This window comes from Panonychus citri, unplaced genomic scaffold (assembly GCF_014898815.1).
Source record: "Panonychus citri isolate SS breed McGregor unplaced genomic scaffold, ASM1489881v1 Contig00118, whole genome shotgun sequence".
NCBI lineage: Eukaryota > Metazoa > Arthropoda > Arachnida > Trombidiformes > Tetranychidae > Panonychus > Panonychus citri.
Genome location: NW_026515523.1, coordinates 264810 through 292655, shown reverse-complemented (window position 1 = coordinate 292655; position 27846 = coordinate 264810). Strand labels below are relative to the sequence as shown.

Sequence of the window (27846 nt, the reverse complement as noted above, 5' to 3'; positions counted from 1 at the left end):
CAAATATACTTGATAGTCAAGACATTGTCATTACCCATTGAAATTACAGTCAACCCATTTGAGTTGAACCAAATTTCTATTCAGCACAAAGTTTTCTCTATTTGATTTGGATTGGCCATCAACTAATCCATCGGGTTAATCCATTGACTCTAAAAAAGTTGAAACGTTCTTATAATCCAATTTCATAATAATAGAAATGTTTTAATCAACAGAATATTAAAATGAATTATTCTTGTAATGTTATCAGTTAATCATTTCCAGTTGTTCTGTCTCTTAATTGTAGTTAGTCGATTAATCACTTAAACGATATTAATTGAAAGTTTAATTTCCAATGAAAAGTTAAAATAAACTATTAGAAATTGAAACATCACCTTTGTCCGAAATTTCCGCCAGCGATGCTAATGATTAACCCATCAACTAATCCATAGTTAACTATGGATCAGTCAGTCTCAACCAAAAATAGGTAAGTATTAATAATTAAAGAATCATATCTCATGAAGAATCTATTATTACTTGATGCGCTTAATTTGCTTGAAATTGATTGGAAATAAATGACTATTCAAACTGTTACTAACTGTTGGTCACATTCAGGTTACGTCAATTTAGATATGATACATGATTATGAAATCGAAATCAGAAATCACCCTCAATGAATTCGCAAATATTTCTTCTGGAAGCTGTTTCTCGAAAGATTTACTTTCACAAGTTACTTTTGATTATGAAAACTTCTTTGATTAATAAATGATTTCTGTTCGTACGAATGCTGTGTAAATAATGAGAATAAGTTATTTCCACTCATTACCATTACCAGAGGTTTTACTGTACATTAAAACAACTCTAAACAGGTTGAGTACAAATAAAATTCTTAACTATTTAAATTAATTTAAACTCTGACCGAGAAACTTAAATATTGTTTCATGATTTACAATAATCGAGTTGATTTGAACGAATAAAATGGTTCGGCAAAATTTTTTGGATCATAAGTGAAAAAAGAGATCAGTTTGACTTCATTTCGTGTTTCTAACAGCCATTAAGATTAGAATGAAAGTTTCTGAGTTCAGTAAAATTCAGCCTAGAATTCAGTAATAGGAATATTTTCAAATCGTGATAATGAACGCGATAAATTTTTGATTTGATTGTTTGTGTTATAACAATCAATTCAAGCGCTAATTGATAAAATTAGAATGGGAGATAAAAAGTTTCACAAGATTGAATCTAAGATAAGTCTTGATGGGCAATTACTTTGCAAGTTATTTATTTGATGAAAGTACGAAGACCATTTAAATAAGGAATCCCGCCTAGACTTCATAATAATGTTCATTTCAACATATGCGAAAATCGAGTCTATTGGCATGAAAGTTTTCTTTGATAATTGTCACCATGATTAGATTTTAAATCATTAGCATAGATAATAATCCTAAATTGTGTGATTTAATGTGTATATATTATTTGTAATCAACAGATAACTGATCTCATGATGATACAATTTAATTACCTGTTGAATACAAACATAAACAAAACGGTTCTCAATGATTGTTTATTGGTTACACTATGATAATTTTGGTTAAATGTGATAAGATTAGAAAGGAGGAACCGATTAATTAGATGACACCAACATTTAGTGAGTCCCATATTTTGATGTAATAAAGACTCGTATTAGTTGAGAAATTAGTCAATTACCATAATTCGTGCTGGTAACAAAGTATCATTTCTTTTAAAATCACTCGCTATTTTAATTGTTTGCTATCTGAAATGACTTCACTTTTTGTTATGAATTTGCTTACTTTTTTATTTCTCTCAAACTTTTGTATACTTCGAATATCAACCGGTAAGTTTTGGTGATGAATCTATTGTAGCTTGGGAATAGTTTTCATATGCATATCTCTATTTTTGGTTCATCTTAGAGTCTATTTATGATCTCCCCTGGACAGTTGACAAAGGTAATTGGATAATAACCGCAAAGTTAATCTCGGTAAGTGGATCTTTAATTACCCTTAAATATTAATAGTTAGTTAATGAAGTATTCAATTTAGTCAAATGATGGAGTTTTCGATATTCGAGAGTACGTTCATTCAAGTGAAGTTGTTCGTGGTAAAATAACTATATCTTCTGGAGATGATACAATGGATATTTTTTATTCCAGTGAATTTAAAAACGATAGATTAGTTATTCAGAGTGAGTGGCTTTGAGTTCTGTGTTCAATTGGCTTCGTATTCTTATGATTTTTATGTGTCAACAGATCAACAATGTTTTGGATTTAATTTGAAAAACAAATGGGATCATAAATTATTCAACATCGATTCGACAAAGCCTCTTCTTAATCATCTACTGATGACGGGACCTTCGATTGTGTTCAGGATCAATGGAAGGAACTTTATCTGGGTAAATATTGGAATTGCCAAGTTGATAAAATCCTTTTTACTTTGGTTTAATTTTAATTGGTGTTTTACTTGTGTTGAATTGTTAATTTATAGAGACAAGACGAAGATACAAATATTAATGGATTCGCGGTCCATTCTGCAAACACAACATTCAATAGAAATCTTGATATTATTTACTATTACAAAAGTAAGTAAATTATACAAGAAAATCTTGTTTTGTTTCTTGCATAACTACTTGTTACCTTTAGCTCATTACCAATTCTCTAAAAAGCTCATTTAGATTCTCCAGGAATATTAAAAGCCAATCGATTACAATTTGATGGACCTTTTCAAATAATTACTTCCAGCGAAATTGTTAACTTAGATATTTATTCAATTACTAAAACACAGGAAGAGCTTGATAAAGTTGTTACGGTACGAAGAATACAAAACATTTTCATTGGTTGTTATGAGAATTTATCACCTTTAGGTTACACCAGGAATCGGTTGTCCCTTGAACCTCATAACATCAAAATCTCATGACTGGTTTCAAATACCAGAAATGGTGGGATCGAGCTATCATTTTGTGTCAAAAACTACTGTTAATGGACCCAAAAAGTCAATAACTTTGAGTGAGGTAAAAATATTTCTCCAATCAATACAGTGTTAGACACCATTTTTTTCTGATTTAAAATTTTAATTTGTTTTGGATATTTGTCATGTAAAAGGAAGACCTCTATAACTTTTTTCACTTTTTATTCTTTTTAGTTAAGAAGTTTTTTGGTTATAGAGTTTTGAACGAGCTTCTCAAAAATATCGTCCAATTTTATTTTCGGGAGAGGCTTGGAAAGTTACTGAGATATTTATGGCAGCTGAATCATTTTCAAATAAGTCCATGACTCAGAAACAGTTCACTTAGTACTTTCAGCGCCGTTTAAATACGCTGCGAGTGAAAAAACGAAGATTTTTATCGTTTCATTTTTGTCTATGGGAATTAACATGTATTTCGAGGTGCAGAACTTTCTCTTCATACAGCCACAGAAATTGAATTTGGAACAAAAATTATTTAAATTCGTACATAGAGAGATTAAATTGTGATTAATTGAATAGCTTATCGAAACAAGTTAACTAATAATGTTATACAAATGAAAGCCCAAATCAAGATCTATCTAAATCACGGGTTTCATAGTGATATAACCAATAGCGGGGTTAATATAAGGTATCGAATTTGACACTTTAGCCTCAGATATCATCCGTCTGGATGATCGAAAATAAAATAAGACGATATTTTTGAGATGCTCGTTCAAAATTTCATGACCAACAAAAAGTTGGGTTCTTAACTAAAAAGAATAAAAAAGTGATAAAAGTTAGAGATTTTCCTTTGAATTTCATGTATCAGATGTACGTTAACGGCCGAGATCTTACTACAAGTTTGAAAACAATTGAACAAGGGATTGTGACGGAATCTATTTACGATTATAACTTGGGAACTATTTATTCCCTAACAAAAGAGGGTCGTTGTTTGATCTCCGGCATTGGTCCAAATAGTCCAGGAATAAGTATTTACGGAACATTCACCCAATATGGTTTTCTTAATTATCGAGACCTAAATGGATACTCGTATCTTGGTAAAACTTTTATCGTATGTTTCATATCTTAAAGCAAAAATTTTCCTACTAAATACAAATTTCATCTCTTTTCCAATTAAATGCCAAAAGAGATCAGGGTATGAAGCTCATGTTTGGGAGAGAGTTGATTACTACTACAAATTCGAAGGCAAAAAATATGATAAATTTGTTACTAGTCATTATTTTGTGAAATCAGTAAGTAACTATTTTGATCGTTAGTAGTAAGGAAAAGATTGCTTCTGGCTCATAAGACATTTCTGGCTCAGAGTTGACATCTCTGGCTCAGTTGACATTTCTGGCTCAAGTGACATTTCTAACTCAGGTACATTTCTAACTCAGGTACATTTCTAACTCAGGTACATTTCTAACTCAAGTGACATTTCTAACTCAAGTGACATTTCTAACTCAGGTACATTTCTAACTCAGGTACATTTCTAACTCAGGTACATTTCTAACTCAGGTACATTTCTAGCTCAGGTACATTTCTAACTCAGGTACATTTCTAACTCAGGTACATTTCTAACTCAGGTACATTTCTAACTCAGGTACATTTCTAACTCACATTAAAACCAACATTTCGTATACATCAGAACTGACATCTCTAGAACAGGTTATCATTTAATATACATTTCTAACACATAAAGTTGACATCTCTAGAACAAGAGGGAGTATAAGAAAGGAGGAGAGTAAATGAAAATTAAAATGCATCTACTCGTGATAAATTTCATCATTCTGTGTTTACTCGTTATACTGTTAATAAAGAGTATCTACTATGGCAACATCAAAGAACCAGGAATCGTCCTCGCTTAAATATGACATTGTTAATGTGGTTTCACTTTGGAACATCGGACCAATACAAATTAATGTGGACAATTCAAAGAAAGAAACGGTTCAATGCAGAGGTTGTGAGAATAAAGGAAGGTGTCTTCTTAGTGTTTGCATCTGGTAAAGTGACAGCTACAGGATTCAAGAATATAAACACAGCTGGTTCATGTTTACAAGAGATTTACCCTGAGAGGTCTGTGGTGTTCATGAAAGTTGTTAACATAACAGCTCACAGTTATCTACCCTATTCATTTGACACCCGTGCCATGATAGCTAATTATCAAGATACAACGTACGAGCCAGAGATCTACCCAGCTGTATACATCAAGACAGAGAAGGTAACATTAATTTATTACACCACTGGGTCAGTTATTATAACAGGAGCCAAAGATCAAGAAGAGATCGATAATGCCTTAACAATGTTTGTCAATCGAACATCATTAACACGTATTTAAATTTGATGTAGCAAGACTGTGAATTGTGTCAAGTAAAACTAAGTAATAAAATTAAACTGTAAAAAGTATACATGGTATGAAACTAACTCTCGGTTTTATTTCAATTTTTTTTATTTAATTAATACATGAAATTGGAGTTGTGAAAAATTTTATGATTTTTTCTCATTTACATTAATCCGTGAGGTCCGCCGAAGGCGGACTCACCTAATTAATTGTCTCTGAAAAAATCATAAAATTTTTCACTGACGGAAATTGAACATTTAATTAAATGAAAAAATTTCTTGTGCGTAACAAAGGAAAGACTATATTTAGGGAAACTAGGCTTGGGAAACTATAGTAAACGGCGGAAAAATTTTTTTGACTACTAGGCTTGGGAAACTAGGCTTGGGAAACTATGGCAAACGGCGGGAAAAATTTTTTTAGGGTGCTTTACACTAGGTCTAATGACATTCTGAGGGTGCTATACACTAGATCTAATGGGGTTGGCAGAGTGCTTTACACTAGGTCTAACGGGTTTTCAAAACGTCGGACCTTTTTTTTTTTTTTTAGGTAGCGCATGTCAATTAGGAGAGAACAATTGAGAGCTTCAGTAGGCATGGTAACACAAGTTACAGATGGGAGACTTAGTATACTCAAAGTGAAATTTTGTATATATTTCTATCAGACATTTTTAGGAAAAATTTTCATTAATTTTTTATGATTTTAGGAAAAATTTTCATTAATTTTTATGATTTTAGGAAAAATTTTCATTAATTTTTTATGATTTTAGGAAAAATTTTCATTAATTTTTTATGATTTTAGGAAAAATTTTCATTAATTTTTTATGATTTTAGGAAAAATTTTCATTAATTTTTTATGATTTTAGGAAAAATTTTCATTAATTTTTTTAATGATTTTCTTTGATTAACACTTGAACTTCATCAGCTGATTGAATTGATAGATTATCACTTCATGTTAATTGATGTAAAAATAAATCTCAAGGAGGATTTGAACATGAAACAATGGGTTATAAGTGTTGGTCATTATTATGTTAAACTAATCGAGACGTGATAGATAATTAACAAAAGTGATACTTAATCCTAATTAATGATGAAATGCTTAACTGATACACATGATATACATTGATCACAATGTTATACGTTAATATACACTGATATACATTAATATACATTAATATACATTGATATACATTAATCAAAAATAAAAATAATCAATTTGAATTTCCCACACATTAACTCTAGTTCCAACTTTTATCAATAGATGGAATCACTCATCAATTTAGTAAATGATTATTCAGATAGATGGCTCTGGTAGTTTATAATTATAATTAATTAATGAACTTTTACGATAATTACTCAGCTAATCACCCTGAAAAAATTTTAATCATGAAAAAAGAGATAGTAAACTCAGCTGAATGAAATGAACAGAAAAAAATTCATTTTTTCTATTGAATACTAATTAATTTTAATGAAATCTACTTAATGAACTCTATTTTCAAAGTGATTCTCGGGGTATATAAAGCGAGAGCTTTCAATGGTAAACCTCATTCTGTTCTCTTACACTGTTGAGACCTCACGGCTCAGTGATAAGTAGTCAACTTTAAAGTAGGTTTTTTTTCTTCCCTCTACTACTTCTTCCTGCCCTTACGTTAAGTCAAGATGGTAAGTGTTTAATCATTCCCTTGACCCTTAACCAAAGAAGCTTTTTTCTTTTTTCTCTCCCTTCTCGTAGGTTACGATTCCTCTCGACCCTTTGGATGGTATTGGTCCTCTGGTGGACCCTCGGAAGAAGAGACCTGGCTCTTCGCTCCTGAACCTTCCCTTTCCTCCCTTCTCTTTGAAGGATCCGAGGTCTGCGGCTGGTTCCCTCGATCGAGTAGTCGATCTGATTCTCCCTCCCTTCTTCGAGGTGACCCCTAGGGTGGAGGTTCTTCCTAAGGAAGTCCCTCCCATCAAAGAAGAGGTTCTTCCTGAGAAGTCCTTCTACTTCGGAACCGAAGAAGAAGGCTCTTACTGAGAAATCCTCTTCCTGAGGTTTCACTGGAAAACTCCTGAAGAAGTCCCTTCTCCTATGGTTCCACCAAAGAAGAAGACGAAGAATCAGAAGGCGAAAGAGAGGAGGAGAAGGAAGCTCCGAGACATCCTTGCCCGCCCGAAGGACGATATCTGGCGGAAGATCACCATCATGAGGAAGGCCCATCAAGACCGTTATCGGTCTAATAAAATGGTGAAGAAGGCCTCCTGGTATAACCTCAAGGCTGCTACAATCCAGATAATTGGATGTACACGGCCGCAGTGAGGATCTCATGGAGAGCCAATAAACTCAAAGCCAATTCTGCTGCCTTATATAAAAAGGCCGATTGTTAATCTTTTTCTCTAATAAACATTAAAAAAACAACAACAAAAAATTAAATCAAAAAGCAGAAAGCACAACTAATCAAAAAGAAAAAAGCTTCTTTGGTAATCCCTTATGTATTACCTTAACTAATAACCATCTTTATATTCATCTTTTTCTTTTACAGGTATTCGTTTGCCCATGTTGTCTTACCCCAGACGACGATCTTGGTTCATACTTGTCACATTTCTGCCAATGTCTTTCACTTCCCTGCTCAATGTTGGATGTTTTCACATCATCTCCTGAAGTTAACCCACATAAGAGACAAAGAACGTCTTCTAGTTGTGATAACTCCTGTGAGGTGGTTGAATCAGTTATTCGTGAGGTTGAAGTTCCATCCAATCGAGTATCTGTGATACAATTTGCTCCACCAAGACTAGAACCAGAGCCAACTACTATAATCGAACGTCTGGACAACATGGACGATATTGATATTGGAAATGGAGGATGGTAATGGTAATGGAAACGGAAAGGATGGTAATCAGGATGGAATGTTAATGGTAATGGTAATCAGGATGGGAATGTTAATGGTAATGGTAATCAGGATAGTAACGGTAATCAGGATGGTAATCAGGATGGTAATCAGGATGGTAACAATAATGATGGTAATGATGTAGTGTCATTACCAGGTCCAAGTAAACCTCGAAAAAACCCAGTTATCAAAGCGAAAGGTATTAAATTTGCTTGTGATGACTGTGGTAAAACATATACGGCTCGTGGATATCTGGATAATCATCAGAAATGGTGTGGTAACAAATCAAAAACCATTCGAAAGATTGTCGATGTTCCTGATCAGTATGATGGTTACATACTCACCAAGAGAGCATTTGCTAATGAGTATGTGACTTATCGGTTACAACCAGACAACATTGTTGATATTCAATCTCTGATTGACAGTGTTTTTTTTCAACATCATCACTCATCCAACTACTAACTGAAAAGTATGGAGCAGCTAAATTTTCACTAACTTGTTGTACTTTTATCAATCCTCTGAAGTCGATAAAATTAGTAAAGCCTATTTCAACACATCGTTACAGAGTGTATTGGTGTCAGATGATGTGAGTGACTTAGTTCTCGTGTCATTTCAAAGGGTACAAGAGAAGATTGATCAATTCACTCAGAGAGGATCTAATTGGACGTTATCGAGTATCGATTGTGTTGATCTTAAAGTTGCTAACTTCCGTCCTGACTGTGGTGGGTGTTCATCTCATAAACTCCCTAAAGAGATTTCACTCAAGAAAGCTCTCATCTCTCCAGAAACTAATACTGACTGTTTCATGTACAGTGTTCTCATAGGTCTTCATCATCATGGAAAACAAAACCCTTACCGTATAAATCAATACTCTTCATTTACTTCTAAATATGACTTCTCTGATGTACGAGGTATTGTACCCGTTACAAACATCAACAGGTTTGAACGGAAAAATCGGATAAGTGTCAATGTGTATACATGTGACTTTGAGTCAACAACAATTGTTCCCCTTAAAATAGTAAAACTTCAAGAAGAGAAACACGTTAACTTGTTTTTACTGAATGAACACTATTATACAATATCAAACTTCAACCGTTTGGTCAGTAAAAAAGGAGCCAACCAGCGTCACATTTGTCATCACTGTCTCCAGAAATTCAGATCCGAATCAAAGTTAATAGATCATCAAGCTGATTGTATGATCAACATCCCTCAAACAATCATTTACCATCCATCAAAACAATACACTTAAGTGATTATCGGAAGGAAATCAAACACCCCTTCGTGATTTACGCCGATTTTGAAACCTTATCTGTACCCAAGACAACGAATAGTGATTCAAGAGACTTGAAGCCATGTAGTTATGGTTATGTTGTAGTCGATTGGGAAGGTCGTATCATTCATCAAGACTTTTACCTTGGCAATGATGCAGGAAAAAAGTTCATCAAGAGTCTTATCGAGGCTAAAACATTGATGAATGATTATCTGAGCCAAAATTTAAAACCTCTCTGTATGAGTGATGCTGATGAAAGAACCTTCCAATCGTCAACAGTGTGTCATATATGTGAACATCCATTAGGTACTTCATCTGTTCGTGACCATGATCATCTCACTGGTAAATTTCGGGGGGCCGCTCATAATAAATGTAACTTGGAATATCAACTACCTAAACAGTTTCCAGTCGTTTTCCACAATTTAAAAACTTTGATGGTCATATTATCATAAGTGAACTTGATCATACAATGACCAAAGATAAGATCACAATCATCCCTCATACAGCTGAAAAGTACATTGCCTTCTGGATTGATGATCTCAAGTTTCTTGACAGTTTTCATTTCTACCCAGTAGCTTGGATAATTTGGCTTCCAATCTAACACCATCACAAAAAGATAAATATTTGAAGCAGCTCTTTCCTTGTGATACAACTCTACTACACAAGAAGGGATGTATTCCTTATGAGTACTTGACTGACTTTGATAAGTTTAATGAAGATTTACCTAGTAAAGACAAGTTCTATTCCAGTCTAAGTGAATCTGAAATCGATCAAGAGTCATATGATCATGTACAAGCTGTTTGGTCATATTTTAAGTGTAAAAATCTCAAGGATCTTCATGATATTTATCTCAAGGTAGATGTCCTTCTACTAGCTGCTGTATTTGAAAGCTTCAGAGAAACAAGTATGGTTGCTTTTAACATTGATCCACTTCATCATTTCTCTTCTCCTGGTTTAACATGGGCAGCTTCTATGAAAAAGACGAAAGTTGAACTGGAACTTTTCACTGACGTTGATATGTTGCTAATGATCGAGAAAGGAATCAGAGGTGGATTAACAATGGTAACTCACCGTCATACAAAGGCTAATAATCCAAATGTTCCTAATTATGATGACACAAAAGAAACAAATCATCTATTGTACTTGGACGTTAATAACCTTTACGGATATGCCATGTCGCAAAAATTACCTCATGATGGTTTCAAATGGTGTGACATTCATCCCGATTTTCTTGATGATGTATTGGATAATGATGACGAGGCTGATATTGGGTACATTCTTGAGGTTGATATGGACTATCCATCACATCTCCACGATAGACATAATGATTTCCCTCTGGCTCCTCATAAGATGACTGTCGAAAGTGATCTCTATTCTCCTTATCAACGAGAGTTGGTGAAAACCCTCAAGGATAAAGGAGTCAAGACCATCAAGTCTACCAAGTTGGTAACTACTTTTTTCACTAAGGAAAAGTATGTTATCCATTACAAGACATTGAAGTTTTATGTAAAACAAGGTCTTGATGTGAAGAAGGTACATAGAGCCATCTCATTCAGACAATCTCCTTGGTTAAGAGATTATGGACTTTTTACCTCGAAGACAAGCTTCAACTTCTGATTTCGAGAAGGACTTTTGGAAGTTAATGGTAAACTCAATTTACGGGAAAACAATTGAGGATGTACGTAAACATACATCAGTCCAGATTGCCTTGAGAGACGTTGAAGCAGAGAGAACAATAAGGAGAAACTTGTGCAAGAACTTTGCCATCTTGGATGAAAATAAGATCATTTTCGTCATGAAAACATTGAAGGTGAAGATGAAAAAACCAATTGTTGTTGGTTTTTCTGTTCTTGAACTGGCCAAGTTGAAGATGTATCAACTTCATTATGATACATTCAAACCTTATTATGGTAATAGGATCGAGTTGGTGTATACGGATACTGACAGTTTGATCTACAACATCAAGACACCAAGTTTAATCAATGATCTCAAACACTTTTCTAACATCATGGACTTTTCCAATTATCCAAGGGATCATGAACTGTATTCGATGGTAAACTGTAAGAAGATTGGTTACCTCAAGGATGAGATGGGTGGAAAAGAAATTTTTGAGTTTGTTGGATTACGACCCAAGTTATATGCCTTGAGTACTGCTGATGGTATTAAGAAGAGAGCCAAGGGTGTTCCAAGAGTCGTGTTGAAGAAACACATTGGTTTCGATGACTATCTTCTCTCTCTCAATGATCATAGGATTTTAAGGAATGAAGCAGCCAGAATAGGATCTGAAAACCACAAAATCCACATGATCAAACAAAACAAATTGTCAATCTCACCATTTGAAGACAAAAGATATCTGTTGGATAGTGTGAGATCCTTTGCTTATGGTCATTATAAGATAATTGATTAATTTTTGTACTTTTTATTTTTTCTATTTTCTTCAAATTAGTTTGTTATTTTTTTAATTCATTTTTTTTATTGATTTTCTATTCATATTGTTTACTGTTGTTTTATTTAATATTAACCGATTCTCATGTAAATAACTTTGTTAATTTGTTTAAAAAAAAAATTAGTTTATTAAAAAACTTTTGAACATGTTATACAATTTGGTGTCATTTTCAATGTGTTCACATTCGCGAAACATCGTGTAAAACTTGTTCAAGTTTGATTGTGAAGCTAGTACAAAAAGAATACAGAAATAACCACAAGCTGTGGAGAGATTGCCTTGATACTTGTGAGGATTAACAATTAAATAGTTTGAGACTCTTTCAATGAATGTAAGTACATGTCCAGCAGGGGGCCGCCCAAATGAATCAAAGTAATGGCCAACTCCTTTATCATCTAGGTGAAACCCAGTGACTTCCCTCTTTATAACTTTCATCCAAGTTGATTATGATTGACTTGTTCCTTGCAAGTGTTACTGGTAGTCTATCAAGAGGGAAAACTCCTGCAAACCAAGGTACCTCTTGGAGAAGGTACATTATCTCGTGGGTAGTTAACATCTTTAGTAATCCAATGTTACATTACGTTCCTTATCAATGGTGATTAGATTGTCAAATTGTCCGAAAACAATAACCTTAACTGATGATCCCAACTTCTCAGCAAACTTAAGATCTAATCTTATATTACCTCTCTTGATTAGAGATAGAGTTCCAGTCTCAGCTCCAATTGATCCATCAGGTGAAAGATCAAATGCATACAAGGCAAAATTGGAAGGATAGTCTTCATACTTGATGTTAAGTTGAGGGATACCTTCATCTTGATTGAAGTAACGGTAGAGATTGATAAACTCTCTCATGTAGAGTTTGGACTTGTGATTAGGTGTATACGGGATCGATGGTATCATTACACCGTCAACAGTAAATGAAACAAAATTTGCATTGAAATGTCTGAATTGGAAGGGGTCAAGATAGATACTTTCTTCTTGAGCAGCATCTTTAACTAGACCAATAATCATACGTCTGGGCATCACACCATTATAAACATTTTCGAATGAGGCAGAAGATTGTCCGGAAGGGATTGAGAAACACTTGACATCATTTCTTGTGATGAAATACTTTGCTGGACTCCTTTCGAGACCAGTGATGATACTCTTTTGAGCTTCAGGGAATAACTTGACTCTCTTTATGTGTAAGGCAAAATGATCAAACTTGATTTTGTAGTTGTTAGTATCAGCAGCATCAGTCTTGATGAGAGCAAAGCCATCTGGACTCTTAGTGAAACGGAATGATAATGGTAGACCATTAATTAGAAGCTTGTCCTGTTCACATAATGGAGAATGTAACCTAAAGTAAAGATCAACAGAAGACTGTAATCGGTCTTCAGATACGTGAAAACCAGAGTCAACTTGATTAGGATGTCTGAAGAAGAGATCCTCCAGATAAGCTTGATAATGATATGTATTGTTAGCTTGAACAGTATTGACTGATCCAATTGCCACATCAATTTGTTCAAACAATGCATTGCCAAAGTTTTGAACAGCTTTGATTTTACTTGTTTCTGTAAGAGGTTTATTATCTTTTGTCGTAACAACAAGATGAATATGAAGCATGGTAGCTGCCATGTCTGTAAAGTCTTCACTCGCAGGAATATTAATCTCATAAAAGTTATTAGATTCAAGACTCGCACTAGGACGGTACTCCACTTCATAACTACTTTCAATTGCAGTTTGAGTTGGTGGTATTGAAAACACTTGCAGCTCGGATTTACTTGCAGGCATTGATGACTCATGTAGGTACTCCATTATGAAAATATGTCACGTTTAAGCCTCTTCAAAGCTTTTCTTTGCTTAACACTTCGTTTTCTTATACCACTACCAGATTGGTCTAGTAACTCGTTTAATTTTTTTAAACCTTCTTTAGCTGAAGTTCTTATACCTTGTTTCCCATGTGTTTTAAATGATGTACGTAAGTTGTTCCCTTGTAAGTAATCATTACCAATATTTATCCCTGTTCTTACTAATTGTTTGCCCAGAAATTTCAAGATTGGGATCCCGAACCTTCTGAATACTGATCCAAACCCGTATCCTCTCTGATAAGGTTGTCCTCTAAATACTGTTATGTCAGATACTCCACCTGCTTGTTGTTGATAATGATGTGAGAAATCACTGTCACATGAACAGTATACTTTACGGTTCATCTTTAGCTTTTATTTCACTTTGATATGTTAAATTTCTTATACAGTCTCTTTACGTTTAAAATGTAAACTCAAGAAAACCCTTCCTGACTTGAACTTGATATTGTCACCACCTTCATCAACAATTCTTATACTTATTTCATCGATTGTATTTTTTCTGACTGGGTAATAGTAAGGTGTTGTGAAAGTGATGTGATGTAATGTGTCTACAATATTCTTGTTGAGAGGTATGACTCTTAGTACTCGTGCATTCGTATCCCCAACTAAGTGTTCATGTATGATGTCAGTACAAATGAACACTAGATGGGCCTTGGGTCCGATATCAGGTTGGTATTGAGCCGTGAGTGAGAATGACTTATCTTTAACTGCTTCCATTACCTTCTTTCTGTATGAGTACCCATCAAAGCCGAGGATTCTCATGAAAGAGAGATCATTCCACAAAGGGTAAATATAATTAATTGAGTTCGGTGGTCGTCCTAACTTCAACATAATCTTTTCTTTCTCTTTTCCCTCATCAATCACTTTAACCAGTGAGAAAACAGGTGGTTGTAACTCATCAGGTTTCAAACTTGGATATTCGCTCCGATAAGATGATTTCATACTAGAGTTGATCTCTCCAATTAGTTTATCACTTTTTTCAGTTTCTAAATAATCAAACTTGTATGTTCTTTCACCAAGGTTAAATTTATACTTGATACTTCGTTTATTTCCTTTATGTGCTAGAGGGTATATTATCTCTTGTACAGCTACTAACCATTCCCCATCAAGTTGTAACTTTTGAGGTAAACGATTAGTAAACTCTGATAAAGTATTGTTTTTATAAATGTCCATACTTGCATTCGATATGACATCAACAACAAACTCATTTGACATTATCGACATGATCAACCCAAGTATTAAACTTATCAGGATATCCTCTGTACTTTACAAAGTATTCTTTTTTCCTTGTCTTTGGATTAACTCTTGTCTTCAACACAATAGTCTTATACAACTCAGGGTACTTGGCAGGAAACAGTTCGTCATGATAAAATATTGATGTGATTGGTTCATCTCCCCAGTCAACAAGACGGTAAACATATCCTTGTGGTGTATGTTTAACTTTAGCTATTTTAAATACTTCTTCCTTCCACTTTTCAGTTGATCCCTTTTCAAATACTGACTTCTTCGCTGTTATTCTTACTTCATCACCTAATTTAAACGGTTTCTGTTTTGAAGTGTTGTATCTCTGTCCCTTGAAAATATTACTTTTGGCTGTATCTGGGTCTCTTAATGCTTCTTGCGGTGACATTTTAATTGTTCTGTGATATGATGAGTTGTAAGCTTTCATCAGGTCATCCAAAACATCAATATATCTTCTAGTTTCTTCTGCATTGAAGTACCTGTATATACGACTTCTCAATGTCCTGTTGAACCTCTCGACAATAGCGCATTTTATTGTTCCATCAGTAGCCGTGAAATGATTAACTTTGTGAGTTGAGAGGAAGGTTCTCAAGTGAGTGTTGACAAACTCTTTACCTTGGTCAGTTTGTAATTTATCAGGTTTTCTTCTTGACTTTTCAAACACATACTTGATTGATTCTATCATTGTCTTTGCTGATTTGTCTTTAACTGGTATTGACCAGGCATATCGACTCAAACAATCAATCAAAACAAGTATGTACTTGTTATTATTATTCTCTCTTGTTACCCATGACATGTCCATCAAGTCTCCTTGCCACTGTTCATCAATTTTATCTACCAAAATTGGTAATCTTGGGAACTTGTTATTTGGTTGTCTGAACAGTGAATATGTATCTTGTTTGAATAGCCATCTCTCTACATCTTTGTACTTTAAATCAGGGATTTCTTTCTTGGCTTCAAAGTATAACTTTCTTACACTTCCAAATGAACCAGGAGATTTAGGATCGAAATAAATTTCTTTTAACTTTTTGTTAGTTGTTGCCATGATGAAGGGAATGATTTCTGTACTTCAAGAGCTGTCAGTGCCTGTTTATTATGAATTAGTTTTGTGGCATCTGTCTCGCTCATCAACAGTGAATGTATAACCTGATAATATCCGTTAGGTGCTCTTGCTTTTGTCTGTTGTTTTCTTAAATGCTCGACAATCTTTTTAACATTACTGTTGTGAACTGGTTTCTTGTCCGGGCCAAGAATCACATCATTCTCTCCTACAAGACCTTTGATACTTCTCAGTACTAACTCTAATTGTTTTTTCTGTTTCTTTTTCTGTGATGATGTTGGTGTAATTACTCTACTTGTTGAATAATATTTACTAGCTGCTGGTGTACTTGTCATTGGCAGAGTTTCCTTAATCGTAGTATCCATAGGTTCTTCACTCTCTTCCTGTTTAGTCTCATCTATTGATGAAGGCTCTGTTGCTGCAGTATCATATTCCTCTTCTTGTGTAGACTCTTCAGGTTGATTATAATACTCAACAGGGTCCAAGTACCTATCACTAGCTCGAGCCATCATATTGTTTATAAATTTCACTTTAGTCTCTGTTGGTAAATTTTTATTCAAAATTTTTCTTGTCATACTAGGTCTCAATACATTTCTCTTGTATTGATCCTCACTCACGAGGTACATTCTCGTTACTGTATTCATTGCATAAGTTTGTTTGCGGCTATTGTTGCTAATATTGTAAGAGCAGGTTTAATCAACAGTGGTAAAAAGCCTCCTGCTTGGTTGATGATGTGTCTCTTATTCGGACTCTTCAACTTTCCAGCTAACTTACGGAAGACATTCTTATACCTTTTTAACTTGGCCTTATAACTTGGTTTAACGGGTATTGTCCCACCAAGTATCTGTTTGACTATGTCCACAAGAACATTGTAAATACATTTAGGGGAGCTTGATAAGATCTTCTTCCTCTCCTTAACACTCTTGGCTTTCGCCAGTGCTTGTAGGCAAGGGTAATACTTGATTGCTTGCTTGACTGTCATGATTGTTACTTATGATGATAACACCTTTCTTATACTATGTATGATGTTATGTATGGTTCCTCGTCGAGAACATTACCGAGGAACCTTGTCTCTGCTGATGTCTCAGGCTTTAGGTCAATAAAGAGGTAAGAGTAGGGTTTCTTCGTGGCATCTTCGTAAATTGCCTGTAACTTTGATGTCTTACCCGGTAACATCTGTCGACCAATAGAAGAAATAATTGACTGATCTCGTGGATTCTTAAATAATACAAGATACTGTGCATTAAGTGATATGTTTCTACTCTCTTTACCCCGAGTGAAGAAGTTCTGCACAAGTAGTATCACTGATAGGTTACGGTGATGTGAACCTTTGTAAACAACTCACTTATAACTTTTGAGTTTGTCAGCTCTTAACATTAGATCGTCAATTATAACCCACTCTGGTTGAACACCATCAAACTTGGATATCATGTTCTCAGGAGCCTTGGATGGAGTTAACGTTTGACATCAGACCGAAGATGCTTTGGTACTCTCCATAAAGTAAGTTACTCTCATAGGCTCTGGTAAACAATATTTACTTACATTATCAAGAAGTCTCTTGCTTGAGTAGGTTTTACCGCAACCAGTTGGTCCCGCTACCAACATGGTAAAAGGATGATGTAAATAAACGTTAAAGGTAAACATGGTTTAATGTGAAAATTATTTAATGGTTTTCTTAAACAAAAAAAGTTAATCAATTACATCAATTCCATTCTTATACTTTTTCATATAAGTGTACATATCTTGAACAATTGAGTGAGAACATTTATATTTCATGGCATTTTTCTTATGGTTAATACATGGTTTTCTATCATCATCGATTGATTTAAACGAGGCTCCATACAAGTTGTTTATGTTGACAAAAGGAATATCCATCCAGTCCAATAACTCTTCCGCTTGCTTTGACTTACATGCTGCCAAGACGTATCCATTTTTCCGACTGGCTCTGAAGTACTTTACGATTATCTCTTTCATCTCTTGAGAAGAAACTCCTTCATTATTGATCTCGAGTCCGTGAAGATAAGTGGTGAGATACTTGGCTTGGTTTTTTTCATCTTGAGAGAGAGAACAATCACAACCCTTGCGAACTTTAAGGTGGATGAGACAGCCATCAGCTAACAAGGCAACTTCAGCAGGATGGTAAAGGTTGTTGATATAGAATCCTTGGGTGTCGAAATAAGCACAAATATGGTCCATGTTTACTTGATGAAGGTTGAAATCAAAATGATGGTTAACACTGTTTTGTCTCATCTTATATATACATGAACTTGGCGAGAGACTCAAATACAAGTGGATCTGATTTATAAAATGAGTTAAGTGCTTCCCAATCAATTTTACACTGTTTATACATTTCTGGCTCAATGATACCAAGATCATGTAGAAAAGACACCTCTGGAACATATTCATCCTCGGTGAGATCACTCCATCGTCGTCTAACCAAATCTTGAATCGATATCTTAGATGATAAATACTTGAGATCAAGTAGTTGTTGGATTGCTAATTCTTTTTCGGAGATTAAGTATACCATGGCGAGAAGTAGCGGTCTCCAGTAATCGAAGTGGCCAGTTGATAACACGATACCAGGTTTACCTCCTTTACTGATTTTAAATGTCTTGGGACCATCCTTTTCAATCTTTAAATCAAAGTAGTTGAGACCTTGAGAGTCTTCATTGTAGAACTCAGCATGGTAGAAAGCTAGTCTTAACTCGGAGGCTGTTAGACTCACACCACATTTATTACCCTTGTTGAATGACCGTATATCGACTCGACGGACCTTATCAGTGAACATTATCCGAAGGGTTACACCTAATTTCCAGATAGTGAAAAACTTCATTCTTTTTTCCATATTGAACACAACAAAACTTGGAGACCGGTGAAAGTAACTCTAGTGAAGGTGAAGGAAAACTGATGATTTTCCTCAAGATTCACTCCGTTTATATACTATTTGACTTGACTCGACGCATGTGCAATAGATTGAGTTAGAGATGTAATGTTTCAGAGATTTAATGTTTAAGAGATTTATTGTTTTAGAGATGTCATGTTCATATACAGACTCTTGTTACAGAGATGTCAAATTTATGTGTGTTAGAAATGTATATTAATGATAATCTGTTCCAGAGATGTCAGTTTCAATGTATATGAGATGTTTCAGAAATGTTAAATGCGGGTCAATGACGTTCGATTGACAAACATAGTTAACGCTGTATCAATCTCATCTTGTTCTTTGGCTCCTGTTATTATCACTGAACCAGTGGTGTAATAAATTAATGTCACCTTCTCCGTTTTGATGTATACCGCTGGATAAATCTCAGGCTCATATGTTGTATCTTGATAATTGGCTATCATGGCACGGGTGTCAAATGAATAGGGAAGAAAACTGTGGGCCGTGATGTTAACAACCTTAACAAAAACAACAGACCTCTCAGGGTATATCTCTTGTAAACATGAACCAGCTCCATTTATGTTCTTGAATCCTGTGGCTGTCACTTTTCCCGATGCAAAGACTAAGAAGACACCTTCCTTTCTTCTTACAACCTCTGCATTGAACCGTTTCTTTCTCTTTGAATTATCCACATTAATTTGTATTGGACCGATGTTCCACAGTGAAACTACATTAACAATGTCATATTTAAGCGAGGAGGATCCCTGATTCTTTGATGTTGCCATAATAGATACTCTTTATTAACAGTATAACGAGTAGACACAGAATGATGAAATTTATCACGAGTAGATGCATTTTAACTTTTAATTCACTCTCCTTCTTTCTTATATACTGCCTCTCGTTCTAGAGATGTCAACTTTATATGAGTTAGAAATGTATATTAAATGATAATCTGTTTCAGAGATGTCAGTTCTGATGTATACGAAATGTTGGTTTTAATATGAGCTAGAAATGTACCTGAGTTAGAAATGTACCTGAGTTAGAAATGTCACCTGAGTTAGAAATGTACCTGAGTTAGAAATGTCACTTGAGTTAGAAATGTCACTTGAGTTAGAAATGTCACTTGAGCCAGAAATGTCAACTGAGCCAGAGATGTCAACTCTGAGCCAGAAATGTCTTATGAGCCAGAAGCAATCTTTTCCTTACTACTATCGTTCATTTTGAGGTTAATGTTTCATCTGATTTCCTCGCTTCTTTTTAGTCTGGATCGTTCATTTTGTTCATTTTGAGGTTAACGTTTCGTCCTATCTCCTCGTTTTTTTTAGTCTGAGGCCAAATTATTCAAAGATTTTATTCTCGTAAGAACTACAACAAGCAATTACAAAGATGTGAGCACCGTAAGTATCTAGAACCAAATACTAAGTACATTTATTATATAATATAACGGTTACTAATATACAATTTCAATACATTTAGAATTCTTATAAATTGATTGAAACCATCACAAAAGATTACTATGGATTAGAGGAAACGGAATCAGGTCGAGATTATGAAGCTGCATTAACTTTACACTTTGGTGATTGTTACCCTGATTCAAAAGATAGAAAGACTTTGGCAATTTACTTCAGTTGTGATAAGGACGATATAGAAGATGTGGACTGCGTAAAGTATGCGGAAAACCGTTATGATTTATTCAAATTAAGTGTGAAAAACAGATTGGCTCAGAATCATAATATTTCTCCTGCAAGAGTAGCTAATATTGACCTCGTTTTTGAAGATCGAAGTATCAAAGCATTAGTGACCTTTTTGAAAATTCCCAATATAGAAGGTGAGTTTAAACTGATACTAAGCACAGATAATGAAGTTTTTCATTCTTTTTTACAATCAGATAGTTTACAGAAAGAAACAATAAAATTGTCTAAGAGCACAGTTTCAAGCTTGTATCAAGTATCTGCAGATTCAGTTGGCGATTGTTTTTACAAACAAGCTAGACTCAATTATGACCCAGAGTGAGTATTGTAATTATCCTAAACTATGAAACTTTTCATTTACTAACATTCTCTATCATAGAGCAATATTATTTTGCTATCAATACATAGGGCCCAATATTTGCGGTCGTATTAAATTAAAGGAGACTATCGTCAAAGATAAGACTGGTACGACTTGCGATGTATTTTATCCAACAAAATGTTATTCTCAATTCGAAAAGGAAGTTCATCTTGATAAATTAGAAAATGTTATTCGTCATAATAAATTACAAGTTTATCTATCCGGTGAAGCTTACATATCTTACAGTTCCACAAAAGTTGTCGAGATAACTAATGGGTTGAAACAAAATAGAAACTCTTTCGTATTGGTTGCATCGGAAAAGAAACTGATAGATACTGATGTTGATGTCATATTGGTTAAAGATGTTTCAAATCTTGGTGATTGTTATGGTACTTGTGCTCATGATGATGTCAATCTTTGTGAGACTTTCGTTTATTGTCAATATACAGATAAATCTTCTTGTTATACATCAAATATTATCCATGCTAATTTATCCTCGCGAACGACAGAAGATGAATCTTGTAAAATTTACTCAAAGAACCGACTATTAGATTACATTAAGATATCTTCGAGAGAGTTTAAACAATCAACTAGCATCGCTATTGATGTTCCGCTCGATGATTGTGCTTCAATGTGCAGTTCGTCTGATGAATGTTTCTCATTCCAACAATGTGGTGGTTCTTGTACTTTGAGTGGATTTTACACTGACTCGATATCACAAGAAAGTTCTGATTGTAATATTTATATTCGTAAGTATCATTCATATCATATTTTTGTGAAGAGAAACTGATTAGTTTCATTAATCAATGTCTTTGTAATTTCAGCAAAAGTTTCTCAACAATTTATATCAACTGGACGAAAAATTGTTTCTCAAGTTTTTCACACTGAAGTTAATCTAAATTTGGATCAGTGTGCTGCTCTTTGTCACAGTTGGACAAATACTGGTGAATCTTGTGTATCATTTAACTATTGTCCTAAAAATGGTGAAATAAGCTCATGTAGCTTATCAAAATATTCGACCAACGATAAATCAGTTACTTTTATTAATTCAGGTGATTGTAAAAATTATCAATACAAAAATCTAAAAGCAACCAAAGACAAAAATCATGTGTATCACAAAGCTATGACTGGAAAGATAAACGGAGGAGCCGCATTCGTCTTGATCATTTTTTTCATTAGTATTGGACTTTTGCTTGGATTCATTTTCCCGGTGCTCATCTATGAAAAATTAAAGGGAACTATCAACAGAAAATTGGTTTCATCATCCTTAACGAAAGAAGAAGTTAGTTCATTCAAGTGGAAAAGACAAATTGATCAAACGGAAGCATAAATTCAGGAATAATAATTCATATTGTGTTGGGCTTTTTTAATCCCAGTTTACTTTAGAGCCGTTAATAAAAAAACTATTATAACTCAAGCAAATAACAAATATCACAGAATATCTCATGAAGAAATAAAGAATTTATTATAAAAGTTTAAACTATTTGATTATCTTTTTTTACCCTTTTCTTCATTGTCCAACTGAACAAATTACAATTGTAAAAATCAACTAGACATAAATGAGAAAAAAAGATTCAGACATTTAAGGTCAGAACTTTCACAGGAAGTTAATTGAATGCACGAAGATATCACATTCAAGCACTTTGAGAATTAAATCTTTCAGCATAAGTGAAAATTTTCTAATATTATTGACGCAAATCGACTGCAAGATGCGCTCATCTCAAATATGAAAATCACGTGTTGAAGTTTGGATTTTTTTCAAACTAATTGTATACGGATCGAAACCTAAGACGGATTTTATGCAAATTAAACATTCTAAAGTTTAGTAAACGCGTCAAATTTGGACTCAATAAACAAAAATCAGTCTGATAGTATTTTCATTCATGATGATTCGTCGTATTTATTTCATAGATGTTACAAATCTTGCAATACAAAAGATTCGACGAATACTATTGAGTTTTGTATCAACTTTTAAATGGCTAAATGTTTTAATAATTAAAAAAAAACAGGTTAATACAATAAAAATAAGTAGCAGTGCAAGCCATACATTAATTAATATCAACTGAATCTATTTGTTTTGTCCATCCGAATTCATGAATTTCTTGTTTGGATGGAGACGAGAAATTTATTTTACAAGTAAAAGTTTCCATTAAACTTACATTGATCAGCATCGGAAAAATAAACCCAAGTAAAAGTCCAACGGTAATGAATAACAAGATTATACCGAATGCAGCTCCTCTACTTATCCCTCCAACGGTAACTTGTACATTTTCATTGACGTTTCTTTCATGCGACTGTAAATTTTGCTTTTCATAATTCTTACAAACTCCTGAATCAATTGAAGTAGCTGATTTATCGTTGGTTGAATATTTTGATAAGCTACATGAACTTATTTCACCATTTTTAGGACAATAGTTAAATGATACACAAGATTCACCAGTATTTGTCCAACTGTAACAAAGAGCAGCACATTGATCCAAATTTAGATTAACTTCAGTGTGAAAAACTTCAGAAACAATTTTTCGTCCAGTTGATATAAATTGTTGAGAGACTTTCGCTGAAATTACAAAGATATTGATTAATGAAACTAATCATTTTCTCTTCAAAAAAATATGAATGATACTTACGAATATAAATATTACAATCAGAACTTTCCTGTGATATCGAGTCAGTATAATATCCACTCAAAGTACAAGAACCACCACATTGTTGGAATGAGAAACACTCATCAGATGAACTGCACATTGAAGCACAATTATCGAGCGGAACATCAATAGTGATGCTAGTTGATTGTTTAAACTCTCTCGAAGATATCTCAATGTAATCTAATAGTCGGTTCTTTGAGTAGATTTTACAAGATGCATCTTCTGTCGTTCGTTTGGATAAATTAGCATAGATTATATTTGATGTAAAACAAGAAGATTTATCTGTAGCTTGACAATAAACGAAAGTCTCACAAAGATTGACATCATCATGAGCACAAGTACGATAACAATCACCAAGATTCGAAATATCTTTAGCCAATATGACATCAACATCAGTATCTATCAGTTTCTTTTCCGATGCAACCAATATGAACGAGCCTCTTTCTGTACTTATTTCATTAGTTACATCAATAATTCTTGTTGATTCGTAAGAGATAAAGGCGTCACCAGATAGATAAAAGTGTAATTTTTTTCGACGAAGAATATCTCCAAGTTTGTTGAGATGAATTTCCTTGTTGAACTGAGAATAACTATCGATTGGATAATACACATCACAAATCGCATCAGCAGCATCCCTGACAATCGTTTCCTTGGACGCGAGCCAACCGCAAACAATGGACGTTTTTTCTTGATTGCAATATGCTATCGCTCTGAAATATAAAATTTAGTCAATAAAAGCATTCAAAAAGTTCAAAAAGTACTATCAGGTTGGTCGGGCCTAAGTGTAGTAACTTTATTCCTTAATTGTCTCTTTCTCGATTTTGAGTTCAAAGTTGAACAGTTCGAAATGACAATTTCAAACGGTTGTATAAAATACATATAAGTATAGGCGATTAGAATTAAAATCTAAAAAAATTAGCTACTAATTCGATTACAATTGGAAAATTAAGCCCCAGCACTTTGGCTCGGATAATCCAGTATACATATAAATACTTACTTTGGGTTACGCTTGAGTCCAGCTATTTTGTAAAGACAATCGCCAACCGATTCTGCAATCACATGATTTAAGCTCGAAATTGTGCTCTGAGACAATTTTATTGTTTCTTTTTGTAAACTATCTGGGGATAAAAAAAATAAATAACTTATACAGTCGTGAAAAATGACCAACTGTCGACTAAAATTAATTGATAATCTCTATCATTATTTATAACAGTTAATTTAAGTTACTATCTGTGCGAATGATTCGAAAATCAGTCGAAACTCATTTTTCTGTGACTGTATTCAACTAAAATTCTTTTATTTTCGCCGATGTTCTGATCTTCATTATCTGTACTTAGTATCAGTTTAAACTCACCTTCAATATTTGGAATTTTCAAAAAGGTCACTAATGCTTTGATATTTCGATCTTCAAAAACCAGGTCAATATTGGATATTCTTGCAGGAGATATATTTTCACGCGCCAAAGTTGTCTTCAAATTCGCATTGAACATATTATGATGGGTTTCCGCATACTTCAAACAGTCCAAATCTTCGTCATTTTCACAAGTGAAATAAATTGCAAAAGTCTTTCTTTCTTTTGAATCAGGGTAACAATCAGCAAAATTTAGAGATAGTTCATCTTTATAATCGTGACCTGACTCTATTACCTCCAACCCATAATAATCTTTTGTAATGGTTTCAATCAATTTATAAGTTTCCTTAAAAAAACAAAAAAGTAAACATTAGCAACTAACATAGATCCACTTAGCATTTGATCTTAGTTACTTACCGAGTTAACTTTTTTATAATTGTTAGTTGTAGTTCTTACGAGAATAAAATCATTGAATAACTTAGCCTTTGTCTGTGAATAATTGAAAAACTATTAGAATAAGACTAATCGATGGGATGTGCATGGGAGAGAATGATTAAAATGCTTCTTACTGATTTAATAAAATAATGACTTGTTACGAATTTATCATATTTTTCTCCTTCGAATGCGTAATCGTAATCCGTTCTTTCCCAAACATACGCTTCGTATCTTGATCTCTACATTGTCATTTGATAGGAAAAAGTTCATTTAGTAAGAAAATTGTTCCTTTGAGATATTGAAACGTACGATATAAGTTTTACCAAGATACGAGTATGTATGTGTGTCTCGATAATTTAGAAAACCATATGTAGTGAATGCTCCGTAAATACTTATTCCTGGACTATTTGGACCAATGCCGGAGATCAAACAACGACCCTCTTTCGTTAGGGAATAAATAGTTCCCAAGTTATAATCGTAAAGAGATTCGGTCACAATCCCTTGTTCAATTGTTTTCATACTTGTAGTAAGATCTTGACTGTTGACAAACATCTAAAAAATAGGATTTGATGAGATTAAAAAAAAATTATTAACAAATAATCATTCAGAACTAAACGAATGAAATTTTTTCAGTCAAAGAATTTATTTTACCTCACTTAATGTTATTGACTTTTTGGGTCCATCAACAGTAGTTTTCGCAACGAAATGATAACTAGATCCCGACATTTCTGGTATCTGAAACCAGTCATGAGATTTTGATGTTATGAGGTTCAAGGGACAACCGATTCCTGGTGTAACCTGAAGATGATAAATTCTCATAAAAACCGATGAAAATATTTTTTATTCTTCTTACCGTAACAATTTTATCAAGCTCTTCCTGTGTTTTAGTAATTGAATAAATATCTAAGTTAACAATTTCACTGGAAGTTATAAGTTCGAAAGGTGAATCTAGACCATTGAATTGTAATCGACTGGCTTTTAATATTCCAGGAGAATCTAAATGAGCTTTTAGAGAATTGGAAATGAACTGCAGGTAACAAGTAGATATGTACGGAACAGGACAAGATATTCTTTTCTTGGAAAATTGACTTACTTTTGTAATAATAAATAATATCAAGATTTCTATTGAATGTTGTGTTTGCAGAATGGACCGCGAATCCATTAATATTTGTATCTTCGTCTTGTCTCTATAAATTAACAATTCAACACAAGTAAAACATCAATTAAAATTAAACCAAAACTAAAAGGATTTTGTCAACTCGACAATTCCAATATTTACCCAGATAAAGTTCTTTCCATTGATCCTGAACACAATCGAAGGTCCGGTCATCAGTAGATGATTAAGAAGAGGCTTTGTCGAATCGATGTTGAATAATTTATGATCCCATTTGTTTTTCAAATTAAATCCAAAACATTGTTGATCTGTTGGTACATAAAAAAAACATAAGAATACGAAGGCACTCGAACATAGAATTCAAAACTACTTACTCTGAATAACCAATCTATCGTTTTTAAATTCACTGGAATAAAAAATATCCATTGTATCATCTCCAGAAGATATAGTTATTTTACCACGAACAACTTCACTTGAATGAACGTACTCTCGAATATCGAAAACTCCATCATTTGACTAAATTGAATACTTCATTAACTAACTATTTAAGAATAATTAAAGATCCACTTACCGAGATTAACTTTGCGGTTATTATCCAGTTACCTTTGTCAACTGACCAAGGGAGATCATGAATAGACTCTAAGATGAACCAAAAATAAAGAAATGCATATGAAAACTATTCTCAAGTTACACTAATTTCGCCACCAAAACTTACCGGTTGATATTCGGAGTATACAAAAGTTTGAGAGAAATAACAAAGTTAACAAATTAACAACAACAAGTGAAATCATTTCAGATAACGAAACTACTACAATACAGTAGCAAATTACAAAGAAGGAAAATTCTGTTATAACTACGAATTATGGTAATTAACTGATGTTAATTTTAATTATTTGCCTTTATAATAATTAAATATGGGGCTCACTAAATATTGATGTCATCAATGAAATTGGTTCCTCAATTTCATTTTGATTATTTTTAATCTAATCAAATTCAACCTAAATTTGCATAATGTATCAAATTGAACCGAAAATTAGAGTAATATGTTATTAATAGTAAATTTTATGAAATCAGATCTTTCTAATACTGGACCAGTTATCGAGAATAATAATCTTGATGATTAATCGTTACAACAAATCCATTTGTCAAGGTAGAAAATCAGGTCTTTATCACCAATGGAAAAAATATTCAAACGATAAAATCAAAATGATTTTTGGTGTCGCTCTACATGATATTTCACCAAGTTTTTCTTGAATAACTATTTTGTCTTTGGGTATTCGAACTTCAAGCAAGAGCAATGGGAGTTGATACTAAATTACAATATTTCAATACCAAGGTCACTCTGGTCGATCTATTAGGATAAAGTTTCCAGAGT

General features: G+C 33.6%; 2 protein-coding genes across 2 annotated transcripts; one reads left to right on the top strand and one right to left on the bottom strand.

Moving 5' to 3' along the window:
* The first annotated feature begins 1752 nt into the window (after positions 1 to 1752).
* LOC128390302 (uncharacterized) lies at positions 1753 to 22406 on the top strand. Its single transcript, XM_053349995.1, has 14 exons — positions 1753 to 1828; positions 1905 to 1972; positions 2034 to 2175; positions 2240 to 2382; positions 2475 to 2568; positions 2653 to 2795; positions 2851 to 2997; positions 3760 to 4002; positions 4079 to 4183; positions 20203 to 20274; positions 20354 to 20705; positions 20766 to 20886; positions 20948 to 21675; positions 21751 to 22406. The coding sequence occupies exons 1-14, from the start codon at positions 1753 to 1755 to the stop codon at positions 22254 to 22256; spliced, it is 2940 nt and encodes a 979-aa protein (XP_053205970.1). The 3' UTR covers positions 22257 to 22406.
* A 489-nt stretch (positions 22407 to 22895) lies between these two features.
* LOC128390309 (uncharacterized) lies at positions 22896 to 27319 on the bottom strand. The gene is made up of 14 exons (XM_053350003.1): positions 27187 to 27319; positions 27043 to 27110; positions 26846 to 26987; positions 26637 to 26779; positions 26451 to 26544; positions 26211 to 26362; positions 26009 to 26155; positions 25667 to 25909; positions 25492 to 25596; positions 25340 to 25411; positions 24926 to 25268; positions 24569 to 24689; positions 23554 to 24281; positions 22896 to 23483 (listed from the first exon to the last, which is right to left on the bottom strand). Exons 1-14 carry the CDS (start codon positions 27260 to 27262, stop codon positions 22975 to 22977), a joined length of 2943 nt encoding a protein of 980 aa, XP_053205978.1. The 5' UTR covers positions 27263 to 27319; the 3' UTR covers positions 22896 to 22974.
* Positions 27320 to 27846: the final 527 nt, after the last annotated feature.

Excerpts from the sequence above, each read along its gene's own strand:
- LOC128390309 (XM_053350003.1), bottom strand. The coding sequence starts at position 27,262 with ATGATTTCACTTGTTGTTGTTAATTTGTTAACTTTGTTATTTCTCTCA. Across the intron at positions 25,910-26,008 it reads AGTCAATAACATTAAGTGAG|ATGTTTGTCAACAGTCAAGA; the intron begins GTAAAATAAATT and ends CCTATTTTTTAG. Across the intron at positions 25,269-25,339 it reads ATTATAAAAAAGTTAACTCG|GAAACTTATAAATTGATTGA; the intron begins GTAAGTAACTAA and ends TGTTTTTTTAAG.
- LOC128390302 (XM_053349995.1), top strand. The coding sequence starts at position 1,753 with ATGACTTCACTTTTTGTTATGAATTTGCTTACTTTTTTATTTCTCTCA. Across the intron at positions 1,973-2,033 it reads TAACCGCAAAGTTAATCTCG|TCAAATGATGGAGTTTTCGA; the intron begins GTAAGTGGATCT and ends TATTCAATTTAG. Across the intron at positions 2,998-3,759 it reads AGTCAATAACTTTGAGTGAG|ATGTACGTTAACGGCCGAGA; the intron begins GTAAAAATATTT and ends TTCATGTATCAG.